General features: G+C 38.5%; 1 protein-coding gene across 4 annotated transcripts in view; it reads left to right on the top strand.

Moving 5' to 3' along the window:
• Nucleotides 1–9,292, top strand: part of ATE1 (arginyltransferase 1) — a 159,556-nt gene extending 150,264 nt beyond the window's left edge. For 3 of the 4 annotated variants that reach the window (XM_005890164.3, XM_070363527.1, XM_070363526.1), the window contains exon 12: nucleotides 8,894–9,292. In XM_005890164.3, the coding sequence (XP_005890226.2) occupies nucleotides 8,894–9,072 (179 nt within the window). In that variant the 3' untranslated portion in view covers nucleotides 9,073–9,292. Of the gene's footprint in view, nucleotides 1–5,077; nucleotides 5,623–8,893 lie in introns of those variants that run through there. The other variant, XM_070363529.1, reaches the window with a different exon arrangement.
• The last annotated feature ends 4,120 nt before the right edge of the window (nucleotides 9,293–13,412 follow it).

Consider the following 13,412-nt stretch of genomic DNA (forward strand, 5'->3'; position numbering starts at 1 on the left):
GACCATGGATTCAGTGATGGTTCTTATATATGGCATCAAAAGCACAAGCAACCAAAGAAAAACTAACTTCATGAAAATTAAAAACTTTTATACTTTTATATGACATCATCAACAAAGTAAAAAGGCAGTTCGTAGAATAGGAAGGTATATTTGCAAATCATATTATCTGACAGAGATCTAATATCCACAATATATAAACAACTCTAAGAGCTAAATAAAAAACCCAGTTTAGAAGCAGACAAATAATTTGAATACAAAGAGAATATATGAATGACCAGTAAACACATGAAAAGAAAATGTCATTTGCTTTGTTTGACCCAGTGCAAATGAAAATCACAGTAAGATGCCATTTCATACCCACTAGAATGGCTGCAATTAAAAAAAAGAAGTGTTGATGAGGATGTAAAGAAATCAGAATCTCCATACCCTGCAGGTAGGAATGAAAAATGGTTCAGCCACTTTGGAAAACATCTGGCAGTTCTTCAGTAGATTCAGCACTGTTATATGATCCAGCGATTTCACTTCTAGGTGTATATTCAAGAGAAATGAAAACACACAAAAATTTGTATACAAATGTCCATACAACAGTACTTACAATATTGCTAGTTTAAAAGTGTAAATAATCCCGTATGTCCATCAACTGCTGAACAGATAAATAAAAATGGATATAGTCATTCCCCCTTAACCCTCAGGGGAGGTGTTCTAACCCTGCAGTGGATGCCTGAAACCATGGGTATACTGAGCCCTTCATACATGTTTTTTCCTATATGTACATGCCTATGATGTTAATTTATAAACTATCCATCGTTAGGGAATCTCCAAATGCCACTATCACTACTCTTGCACGTTGGAGCCATTATTAAGTAAGAGTTCAGTTCAGTTGCCCAGTTGTGTCCAGCTCTTTGCGACCCCATGGACTGCAGCATGCCAGGCTTCCCTGTCCTTCACTGTCTCCCAGAGTTTGCTCAGACTCACATCCATTGAGTCGATGATGCCATCCAACCATCTCATCCTCTGCTGTCCCCTTCTCTTGCTGCCTTCAATCTTTCCCAGCATCAGGATCTTTTCCAGTGAGTCATCAGGTGGCCAAAGCATTGGAGCTTCAGCTTCATTCTCAGTCTTTCCAATGAATATTCAGGGTTGACTTCCTTTGACTGGTTGCTGATCACCAAGATGGCTACTAAGTGACTAACTGGTGGAATACACCTGACAAATGGATGACTGGAGGGGTGGGGTGGATGGTACAAGATCTCATCACACTACTTAAAAGAGTGCCCAATTGAAAACTTATGAATGATTTATTTCTGGAATTTTCCATTTAGTATTTTTGTACTATGGTTTGACCAAGGGTAACTGAAACCAAGGAAAGCAAAACTGCCGTCAAGGGGGACACTGTATACCCCTACAATACTGTATTACTTTACAGAAAAAGGAGTGAAGTGCTAACACTGCTGTAATGTGGGTGAACCTTGAAAACATCATGCTAAATGAAAGAAATCAGTCACAAAAGGTCACATACTGTCTGATTCCATAGAGAAAGAAAGCAGATTGGTATTGCTTAGGGCTAAGGAAATTGGGGGAAGTGAGGAGTGACCACTAATAGGTATGGGGTTTCTTTGTAGGATGCTAAAAATGCTCTAAAATGGACTGTTGTGATGATTGCGCCTCTCTGTGACTACACTAAAAACCATTGATTCATACATTCTAAATGGGTGAATTGTATGGTGTGAGAGTTGTCTCTGTAAAAGTGAAAGTGTTAGTCACTCAGTCGTGTCCAACTCTGTGACCCTGTGAACTATAGCCCTCCAAACTCTTCTGTCCATGGGATTCTGCAGGCAAGAATACTGAGTAGGCAGCCATTCCCTTCTCCAGGGGATCTTCCTGACCCAGGGATCGAACCCAGGTATCCCACATTGCAGGCAGATTCTTTACTGTCTGAGCCACTAGGGAAAACCATTGATTCATACACCCTAAATGGGTGAATTGTGTGATATGAGAATTGTCTCCATAAAGTGAAAGTGTTCGTTGCTTAGTCGAGTCTGACTCTTTGCAACTCCGTAGACTATAGCCCACCAGGCTCCTCTGTCCATGGAACTCTCTAGGCAAGATATTGGAGTGGGTTGTCATGCCCTTCTCCAGGGTAGCTTCCCAACCCAGGGATTGAATCCATGTCTCCCATATTTGAAACTGTCATTACATAATCTTTTACAAATAAACTAAGTTTAGATTTGTTTTCTTAGTTTTCATTTTTACAAAAAATTATGAGTGAAATGACTAGCAACAATGTTCCTTATAGAATTTGAAAATGTGTAATTCTCCCTGATGGGATTCCCAAATTGATTTTTGAGCCTCCCACCAAATGGGCTTGAAGGCTTTGCTGACTGAGTTCAGTTGATTTCTGTCTTAACTGCTGTGCATTCCCTTGCCTGGCCCTTGCTGTCCCATACTAAAAAGCTTCCTCAAATTTCTCTCCACCTTCCCCACATACTCAACCGTAGCAATTTAAACCTCTTGTCACTTTAAAAAGTTCTAAATCATATTTGACTTCGAACTTCACAGAGTTGAATTTGGTTTCGCAGTTGAATTCTATCACATATTTATTTGTTCAGATTTTCAAATTCCATCTTGTCAAAGTTTTGCCCATCTGTATTCAGTTTTGTTAATGTTGCCGTGTCTGCCATTTAGACCGCTATCTTTATGGAAATCTGTAAAGTATGTAACTTGTTTTTATGTTTATGTTGTCATGTTCATGCAATGCTGTAACAATAAATAGTGAAGTTCAGAAAATAGACTGTCTTATCAGTTTCTGGAAAGCCTAGAAGTTACAAAGTCTCTTTAAGAATAATGAATGAGGTAAATCCCCATAAGAAGTAAAAGTAGAGCTTTGATCTCTAGATTCTTTTCCTTTGAAAGCACCTGAGATGTACAGTTCATCTCCTGTGAATAAAAAGTTGGGAGGAAATCAAGCACTTGTTGCCCACCAGAGTTTTCCTTGAAGATTAAAACATCACAGAGTTGACAGCATGTTTGTATCACTTGTGATCAAACACTCATTTCAGAAAAGGGTTTGCAAAATTGCTTTTGGTTTTTATTTCATGGAATAAAATTGTGATGCATTAGAGAAAGAAAAGATGGAAGAAGTTCTTGCTGGCACACATTTTTAAAAACATCTCAAAACAAGATGGCAGTGTATCTTAGATCATGGCAAATGGCCTTTAATCTCAGGATGGTTTTGTTTTTCTGTATCTTCAAGGTCCTCTTAAGAAGAGACTTGTTGTACTGTGTGGATTTAGTTATGTAGACCTTTGTCTACAAACACTGATAACATCTGTCAGGCAGGCAACAAATAGGATTCACAAGAGGGTTTCCTAAGGATTTGGGATGCATTTTCTTTTTAACTTTAGTAAATAGACCAACTAATATTCAGTGTTTTAAGTATCTGGTAGAATTTTTCTTGTTGAGGTTTTAAACTTAGATTTTAATACAGTTATACACAATATACTGAGAATCACAGTATATTTTCTGCCTTTGTTGCAGATGTAACTAATGATTATAAAACTGCAGACCATTAAATCCAGAAAGCACTGTTTTGTATAATAATCATCAGTGGTTTCTGGAGATAATACAGTACCCATTAAGCAGGTATTTGATCTGATTTCCTGGCCTTAATACAAGATGTGGCTACAATGTGACCCCCTCCCCCAGTCTGTATTTAAGTATTTAAATGCAGCTCTTGGAATTGTTACACATTGATAACTTACTGAGGCAAAGCGTAGAGTGGTAGGAGAAAGGATTGTATATGAGAGCTGACATCCCTCTCTCTGTTTCTGTATTATTTGAGTTCCTAAAAAAGCATTATTGTTGAAAAGATACAAAATAAGAAATTAATGTGCATTTATTGAATATTCTGTAATTTCATTGATGGCTAATTCCTAGAAAATGTCAAATTAGTTCAAGTTACTGAAATCAGGCAGTTTAGTCACTCAGTCGTGTCCAACTCTTTGCGACCATGTCGACTGCAGCACGCCAGGCTTCCCTGTCCTTCACCAGCTCCTGGAGCTTGCTCAAGTTACTGAAGTATCAGGCTTTAAAATATTCATAATGTATCATTTCTTTGTTTCTCTTACTGTGTGTCTTGTTGATCTCTGTTTCAAAACTACTGGCAGTCTTAGGTTGATATTTTGGCACCACTGGGTAGATAGAATTCCAAGTTTACATTCTAAATTTGAGTTGCAGTCTAAGTTTTTTTTATGTAGAGAAAGATACACTTTAGTGCTACTTTTTATGTGTATGTTTTAGTCCCCTTTTTACAGTCAAAGTGTGATGAGAAAATTAAAGAATTTGGGACAATTAAGGAAGCTAATTTGTATTTCAATAAATTTATAAAAAGTTTCAATTCTCATTATTTCTGGTGAATTATTGATAGAGCACCAGGAATACAGCATTTGGATATTAAACAACAATAACAGTAACACAATGCCATGAACTTCCGAGGTGTTTGAGCACTGAGGTCAGATATGTTTGCATCTCCAATGACTTGGATATATTAACATTGAAGGGAATTAGGAGAGGATTTTATAATTCATGATTACCACTTTTTGTGGTAATTATATAGGATGTTAAAAAGCCAACATCTAGTTGACACCTACTTTTTAAGTATCTTGAGCATTTAACTGCTTTAATCCAGAACAAAGACCTTGAAAGTATTTGGAATAAAAAGAACTATTGAATTTGATTTCTGTGCTGTAGGGCTCTCCAAGATGCTATAAATTAATTTAGAAGTCTCGATGGAGGTGAAAGAGGAGAGTGAAAAGCTGGCTTAAAACTCAGCATTCAGAAAACTAAGATCACAGCATCCAGTCCCATCACTTCATTTCATATAGATGGGGAAGCAATGGAAACAGTGACAGACTTAATTTTCTTGGGATCCAGGATCACTGCAGGTGGTGACTATAGCCATGAAATTAAAAGACGCTTGCTCCTTGGGAAAAAAGCTATGACCAACCTAGACAGCATATTACAAAGCAGAGATATTTGCTGACAAAGGTATGTCTCATCAAAGCTATGGTTTTTCCAGTAGTCAAGTATGGATGTGAGAGCTGGACCATAAGAAGGCTGAGCACTGAAGAACTGATGCTTTCGAACTCTGGTGTTGGAGAAGCCTCTTGAGAGTTCCTTGGACTGTAAGGAGATGAGTCAATCCTAAAGAAAAATCAACCCTGAAAGTTCATTGGATGGGCATCATGAAGCTGAAGCTCCAATACTTTGGCCACCTGATGCAAAGAGCTGACTCACTGGAAAAGACCCTGATGCTGGGAAAGATTGAAGGCAGGAGGAGAAGGGGACAACAGAGGACGAGATGGTTGGATGGCATCACCGACTCAGTGGACATGAGTTTGAGCAAGCTCCGGGAGATGGTGAAGGACAGAGAAGCCTGGCATGCTGTTGTCCATGGTGTCACAAAGAGTCGGACACAACTGAGCAACTGAACAACAGCAATGAAGTTAAATTAGATATATAAGTTAAAAATAGATTGAGCAGCATCACAGAACTGTTTGGAATTCAGTGGTTAAAACTTGTATATCATAGTGTTTTCCCCCAAATTTGATACACATATAATTTTAAAGCTTTTCCTGTAATCTTAGTAAATAGAAATGAAATATATTTTTGACAAATAAAACAATGCAAAATTTCCTGTTCTCTAGGAGTGTGCACTTTAAAATAGTTGCTATAAATTATACATAATGGTGGGTTTTTCCTAATCTTCTGTTTTCATGTTTATATGTCAAACTGGAAAAGGGTAAAAATTAGAGGGTAGCATTTCATTTTAGATAAGATAACGGCATGTCAAACTTTAAGTTCTTATTTGTTAGTGTGTTCTATTCATTTGAATCTTAAAAGATGTCTGTCTTAAGATATTTTAGGATAAGGGTTTAAACTGTTAAACATCATTCTACATAGTTAAATATAAACATGCTTTAAAATTCCATTTAAAAAATTCAAGGTTTTAAAAAGATGTAGAAAATTTTGTGCAGTTTTGTCAGTGTTCTTCTCTCCTTTGCTGTTCTTACTTATCTTTACTAGTTTTCCATTTGTATTAGCTTCTAAGCATACTTGGGGTCTTCCCAGGTGGCACTAGTGGTAAAGAATCTGCCTGCCAATGCTTGAGAGTCAAGAGACTTAGGTTCGATCCCTGGCGTCAGGAAGATCCCCAGGAGGAGGGAATGGCAACCCACTCCAGTATTCTTGCCCAGAAAATTCCCTGGACAAGGGAGCCTGGCAAGCTACAGTCCATGGGGCCACAAAAAGTCACAACTGAGCACATTAAGCATGTTTGAATCTAATCTCTCCATGTAAGTAGCATCTATTGCTGGGTGATGGAGATTCCTGTATTGCAATCCATGTACTTTAAACTCTCTGAAATTGACAGCAGGAACCAGGTTCCTGCCTTTTCCTTTGCTTATCATTTATCCTGCTAAAGGATGCGGCAACCTAGTAAATGTTAAATATTTAGTTGGTTTAAAGTATGTGGGTTTTCTGCTTCAGTTGGATATTTGTAAGGAAAAGCACATACTTTGACCATAGTGTGTCCAGCCAGGTATACCACAGCCAGTATGTTGAAGCTGAAACTCCAATACTTTGGCCACCTGATGCGAAGAGCTGACTCATTTGAAAACACCCTGATGTTGGGAAAGATTGAGGGCAGGAGGAAAAGGGGACGACAGAGGATAAGATGGTTGGATGGCAACACCAACTCGATGGACATGGGTTTGGGTGGACTCTGGAAGTTGGTGATGGACAGGGAGGCCTGGCGTGCTGCAGTTCATAGGGTCACAAAGAGTTGGACATGACTGAGCGACTGAACTGAACTGAACATTTAATTCAGGAGATTGGTGATAATAGGCAGTGGTATTGCTGAGAGCCAAGCAAGGCACAGAGAGTTGATCCAGAGAATAGCAGTAGCAGGAAACCACTGCGGCCCCTCGGCTGAAAAGAAAAGGGGCCCAGGACTCGGGGAGGGCGATAGTAGAAATGGGGGTGGTTCTAGGCAAAGGGAATAGTTACAGATAAGTACTATTACAGGTTGATGTATATGTGTCCAGATTTTTTCTATGCTTCCCTGGTGGCTCAGAGGTAAAGCCTCTGCCTGTGATGCAGGAAACCTGGGTTTGATCCCTGGGTCAGGAAGATCCCCTGGAGAAGGAAATGGCAACCCACTCCACTACTCTTGCCTAGAAAATTCCATGGGCTACAATCCATAGGGTTGCAAAGAGTCAGACATACTGAGCGACTTCACTTTGACTGTTAACAGGTTGACCTATGTTTGTCCAGATTTTTTCTATGTGTATAGTAGGCTTTTCATAAAAAGAAGAGTTGTTTATATTGAACCCGACTTTTTTTTTTTTTCATAGCCATCTATCTTCCTCTGTCTTTTTAATAGCCATATAGCATTTTGCCATGTGGATATGCGCTAACATGTTTGCCCAGTTCTCCACTGGTAGACATCTGTGTTGTTTGCAGTTTTTCAGTGTGATAGAGCATTGCTGCAAATATCCTTATATTGAGTTGACCAAAACGCATACATAAGCCCTGGTGTGTGTGTGTTTTTCTAGGAGAGTGGTTCTCAATCCATCTTTCAGGCTTAAGAAAACACTGATGTGCAAGTTCATTCCAGTCAGTTTTCAGATCAAGATCTCTGAGGATAGGATTCATTAAAAAAAAAAAAACTCTTTAGATGGTTCTGATATTTAGTCAGCCATGGAATGATGCTGAGAACTGGTCTTGCTGAGTCAGTGATTTTATTTTTTAAAAAAACATACATTTTAGAGATAACTGTAACACTGTTTTCTGTATTAGGCTTAAGAGCAACTGCCAATAATAGAAACTCAAAATAATTTGTCTTAAATAAGATAGTTTAGTTCTGTTTTAATGTAAAATTCTAGACAGAGGCAGTCCAGGGCTGGAATGGCCGTTTTATTCCTCAGAGTTCTCAGGTACCCAGGTTCCTTCTAGCTTTTGTTTTTGCCAGACTGAGGGAAAGCTCTTAACCTCAAGCTCAAGATAGCGGTTAGAGCTCCTACCATGACATTCTTACTCCAAGAGGCAGAATGAAGGAAGGGCTGAAAAATCCAAGAGGCAAAGGCCTGGACCAGCTGTCCTACCAGACCTGTCTGCTTGTGTTTCATGCGCCAGGGCTTAGTCACAGAACCACACCCAGCTGCACAGGAGGCTGGGACACAGGCTGCTCTGCTGAAAACCAGGAGTTCTTCTATATGGAAGAAGAGGAGAACTGATAGTGGCCATCTCTGTGAAAGCTGTAAGCATCTGCCCTCTTGCCCACAGCATGAGTGCCCATTGCTCCAACCTGACCAGCTCAAGTCAGCCCAAACTGCTGAGTCAGCAGAAGGCCGCACAGCAGTTACATGTTGACTTGAGAAGCAAAATAAATTTAAGTCAGATTCAGGAAAGGTGCTGGAAAGCTGCAAACTTCATTATGTATAATAAACTAATAAGAGATTGAAGGCCACTTTTTAAATTGCTTACAATTCCTTGTCTTTCCCTAATGTTTGGATGGCATCACAGACTCAATGAGCATGAATTTGAGCAAACTCCAGGAGATGGTGGAGGATGAGGAAGCCTGGCATGCTGCAGTCCATGGGGTCGCAGAGTCAGACACGACTTAGTGACTGAACAACAGCAACAACAAAAGCAAGGCATTTGTTATTTATTAACATTACTCACGTTGATCTGAATAGTGCACCCCCTCGTTTGAACGTGCCGCTCAGAGAGGACATCTTAATACGTGGTTTATATATACTTCAGTATTCTTAAATTAGGACATGAAAAGTGCACTGGTAGGTGACTATTTAATCAGTAGTTTTTGTTCTTGCAGTGGACGAAGGTCGCAGCAAGGAACCTGACCGCCTGCAGGTGTTCTACAAGAAAGCCATAATGCCTTACGGTGTTTACAAGCAGCAGCAGAGAGACCCGAGCGAGGCGGCGGCCGTGCTGCAGTACGCGAGGCTGGTGGGGCAGGCGTGCTCCGAGCGGATGCTGTTGTTCCGAAACTGATCAGCCTGTTCGCCTCTCCCGCTCCCACCCGAGCTCCTGGGCGCTCCCGTGCTGCCCTGCCGACGTGTGCCACGGTGCGAGTTCATCACTCGGGGGAAACTCTCTAACCCTCCACAGATTAGACTTTCTAATTTTGATGGCTGCGTAGCTTTTCTAAAATATTTTGTGGCATATGTATTTGTGAAAACCTCATGGTTAATGATAAAAGATTTTAAAACTATGTTATGACATCGACTCATAATTGGGGTTTATCGTTTCCGAAGTCTGCTTCATGAACAAGAGACGATTAACTTCTCTTGTTAATATTTTGGGAGGTAAAAATGTATAAGTGAACCTTAAGTAATTTAAATCACAGTTGTACTTTTTTTGTTGTTCTGTTAGAGAAATTAAAACAGACTTTTTCTTCAGATCCACTTAAAACATCAGTTTCTGCTGAAAAAACGTCAAGTGTGGGGAAGGTTGGAATTCTGTTTGGTCTTAGAAAACGTCTTCTCAAGGGATCAGAACTGGGATGCTGTTCAGTGTTCAGTATCACTTTACTGCTGAATGTTACATCATGTAGTTTCACAGAAAACTTGAGAAAAGGAAACAGTACAAACGTACAAAAAAGGATGTTGTATTAACATCGAATGTCCGTTTACCCAGGACAGTCTTATTCATGTCTGCTGTCTTGGCGCGATTATTTTTCCTAGAATCATGTTCCTTTTTACTCTGCAAAATATCCCAGTTTGGACAATAAAATATGTGATTACCCTAGTTATATATTGTCCAAACTGGGGTAGTCTGCTTTATTTCTCAAAATCTAACAAGAGGTTTTGTTTTTAGAAAATTGGTGCCTCCTGCCTTGAGCTAAGCCCCTTGAAGGATACATATACACTAGTTTTTATTTTCTTAGAACTCAGGACACTGGTCTTTGGTTATTGGTTAAAAATTAGTTTCTCTCTGACTACTTTTATAGCTGTGCTACACATCGCATTTAGTTCGCATTGTGAACTCAGTTCTGGGGCAGGAGGCAAAAGCATCCACTTCCTGCTCTTTGATTTGGCAGTCAGAGAGGAGATACCACACGTAGTAATCTCAGCAAAGGTGGGCCCTGTGTCCCTCTGTCTCATCTCTCTGGTCCTTCTCTCACTCAGCAGTCCCTTGTCCCTCACCTTGAATGTGGTAGGCACTGTGCCGGGAGGCAGGGGAGGGAGAAGGCACGTCCCCTCATAATTGAGCCGTGCTGGAGACAGTGACGGACGGACGGACGGACGGAGGAGCTTACTCTCCTGTGCGTCTTTGCAGCTGGCCACCATCTGCTGCCACCTGCCTGGCCACTGAGTCCTTTTCATTTCCTGTTTTTTCCATTTTCCCATTTTCTACTGATCTTTTTTTTTTAAAAAAAATTTTATTAAACTTGGTGGCTTGATTTTAAACTTTTCTCCTAAATGCACTGAGTTGAGATATAAAATATTAGAAAATAATTCCAGCTAGCTAGACTAAAAAGAAGGATCCCAAGAGAATGATTTTAAAAATCAAATGTCTAGGAGTTCAAGATCCAAATAAATTGCATTTATTCATTCACATAGAGAGTGTGTGTGTATGGGTAACACCTACAGAGGGCAGGCGCTTAGCTAACTGGAGACAGTAGTGGTGACATGGGTTTTGCATACTCTGGAATTTTGTGCTTCAAAATAGTCTCCCAAGAGCATTTGATAGGCTCTTGTTTAGAACTGCCTTCAGAAACTATAGAACATTAAAAAAAAATTTCCCTCTAAAGTGAAGTTAGCTTAATTTTTTCATTTATGAAAAGGGTACTGTTAAGCAAATAAACTTGAAGAAAAGCATACATAAGAAAGTAAGAGTGACCTGAAATCTTACTGAGTTGAAAGAAACTTCGAAATAGGACTTTAGAAATATTTTAAGTTATTTCAGTATTAAAGTCCATAGTAAAGTACTAGTACCCTAGGCATTGGAATGTCCAGTGTGATGTCATCAGGTGTGTTAAACTACTCTTAGCGTAGTGATTAGCATGTAGGATGGAATTCATTAAGATCACAACTCAAGTACCAAATGAAGAGAAAGCTTGAATCTTCCTTTTTACCACGACTCGGGCTTCTTCCTGCAGAATTCAGCCCCCTCCCTAGGAACGGGGTGCTGTCCCTAAGGGTGGCCTTCTGGGTTGGCTCCAGTGAAGCTCCAGAGAGAGTGACGACTCTACTACGCAGTTGCTATATTCTATTCTCATGTTGGTTTTTTGAGAGTAGGGACTATATCAATCCTAATGAACAAATTATCTTCAAAAGACAATTATTTGTTCTTTGGAGCCCTGAGTGAATGTTGATAGTGGGCTAGGAAAGTACAGTCAAGGAAAGTGACTTGACTTGGTCAGTTGACAGTCTAGCTGAGGAATCTGATTTTATGTTAATGGCTTACATCTAAAGAAGGACATGTGAGGACATTTCCAAGACAGTTTATACCTTCTCAAGGCTAGAAGCTTTGTAACTGCAATCTTCACGTTGTAGTCTGTTTCTGGTTTCAGATTAAACTTAACACCTGCCTCCCTGTCTTGGGAACAAAAATGTAGTAAAGACTCTCCATGATACCATCTTTATTTAAATCATTTCAGTTCTGTGAGACTTTTGTCTTATTTTTTTTAATGTATTCTGAGCACTTTTCTTTTTTATTCTGAAAGATAGAGGCTATTATCAGATGAATATATTATTCATTTGATTAAAATTATTTAGATAAGAAATTTATGTTTATGTTTACTTTCAAACTGCTTATTCTAATTTTTATCCATTTTGCAAAATATCATTTGTATATGACTTCTTATGTATGGGAATTTGTTATGTAAATGAACCTTTTCAGATTTCTGGACAGTCTATGGTTTGATTTTATAGGCTTTTTTTTGGTAGGATAAAGATGAGAAAGATGATCAGTGACTTAAAATGTATCTATTGTTGCTTGCTTTAAAGAAGGAAATAAATAGAAACAGTTGGGAAATGTTTGAATTAGAAGAAGTCACTCAAATGTGTGTTATTTTCCAAAAGAGAACCAGTGACTATAAAAGGCAAAACAAGTTTGATTGCATGTGACATTTTTTGCACTTGTATATGCTTTTTGAACAGTCCATTTGATAAAGCTTGAATAAAACTTTCTTTCTGCAATGGCTCTTGTTGGTCATTACTTAAAAGACCTGTGTTTTCATCTGTCAGATTCTTAGATACATTTTACCTATAGTGAATATGCAGAAAACAGAGGTAAGACATTGACTGTATATGAATGATAGTGTTTAATTTTCAGTGATTAGAATTCCAGACCACTTGGTTTCCTAAATCAAAGCATGATAGATTTCTCTCTCAGGAATAAATAAAAGTAGAGCGAATCTTGCTTTAAGCAAAAAGTCTGGATTTTCACAAGATAAATTAAGGAGTAGACGTTCTTTTATCCAGAAGAATTTGAAATAAGATTTAAGTAGCCAATTCAAGTATTAATTTCTCTTAAAAACTTCAGTTTTCAGAGGAATTTTCATAAATATGTCATAAAGCAAGATGTGCTTTCATTGTTCATAAGAGTCCATGGTATATTTATAGAATACATTTTAAGTCTTTTTACAGTAAAGGGGATCCTGGTAGGTTTATGATAAAATGAATCCTGTTTCCCAAGCAATTTAACTATTAAATTCCCACTAATATTTTCTCCGGAATGAAAATAACTTTATTGTTTTTCTTATTTGAAATGGACAGTGTTCACCAGAAAACATTTGACAATATAGAAAAGTATACCAAAGAAAATAAAAATCGCTCATAATCCTGTCACTGTCACTTCTCTCATTCATATTTTGGTGTATGTCCTTTCAAACTTTTTTCTACCTATATGTATGTATGTATTTTGTTTTATTTTGAAATAAAAGTGAAATTATGGCATGTATATTGTTCCATAATTTTTTCATCTATATTTTTGAGCATCCTAATTTACTGTGAAAATGAAAATAGATAGGAAGAATCATCATTTAAATGGCTGCATAATATTCCACTGTGTCTATACTGTTTTGAGAAAGGAAGTTGAATACTTCAGCTCTTCATGGATGATGGGAGTTGTAATCGAGTGACGTTAATTACTTTTCTCAGTTCTTTGTAATACTTGGCAACATGGTTTTTAATCCTCATTGCCTGATTCCCTTGACCTTTTGCTGGAGGATAGGAATTTTCTCTTTACTTGAAGGATCGGAAAATGTGTAGCTTTTAAAGCTTAGTGCCCCTCCTCTGATTGTCCCCCAACTAGATATTTTCTGGAAGATCTACACTATTGTTCTTACAGTCTGCATGCCTCTAAAAATTTCCAGTTAGAAAATG

Source organism: Bos mutus, chromosome 26 (assembly GCF_027580195.1).
Source record: "Bos mutus isolate GX-2022 chromosome 26, NWIPB_WYAK_1.1, whole genome shotgun sequence".
NCBI lineage: Eukaryota > Metazoa > Chordata > Mammalia > Artiodactyla > Bovidae > Bos > Bos mutus.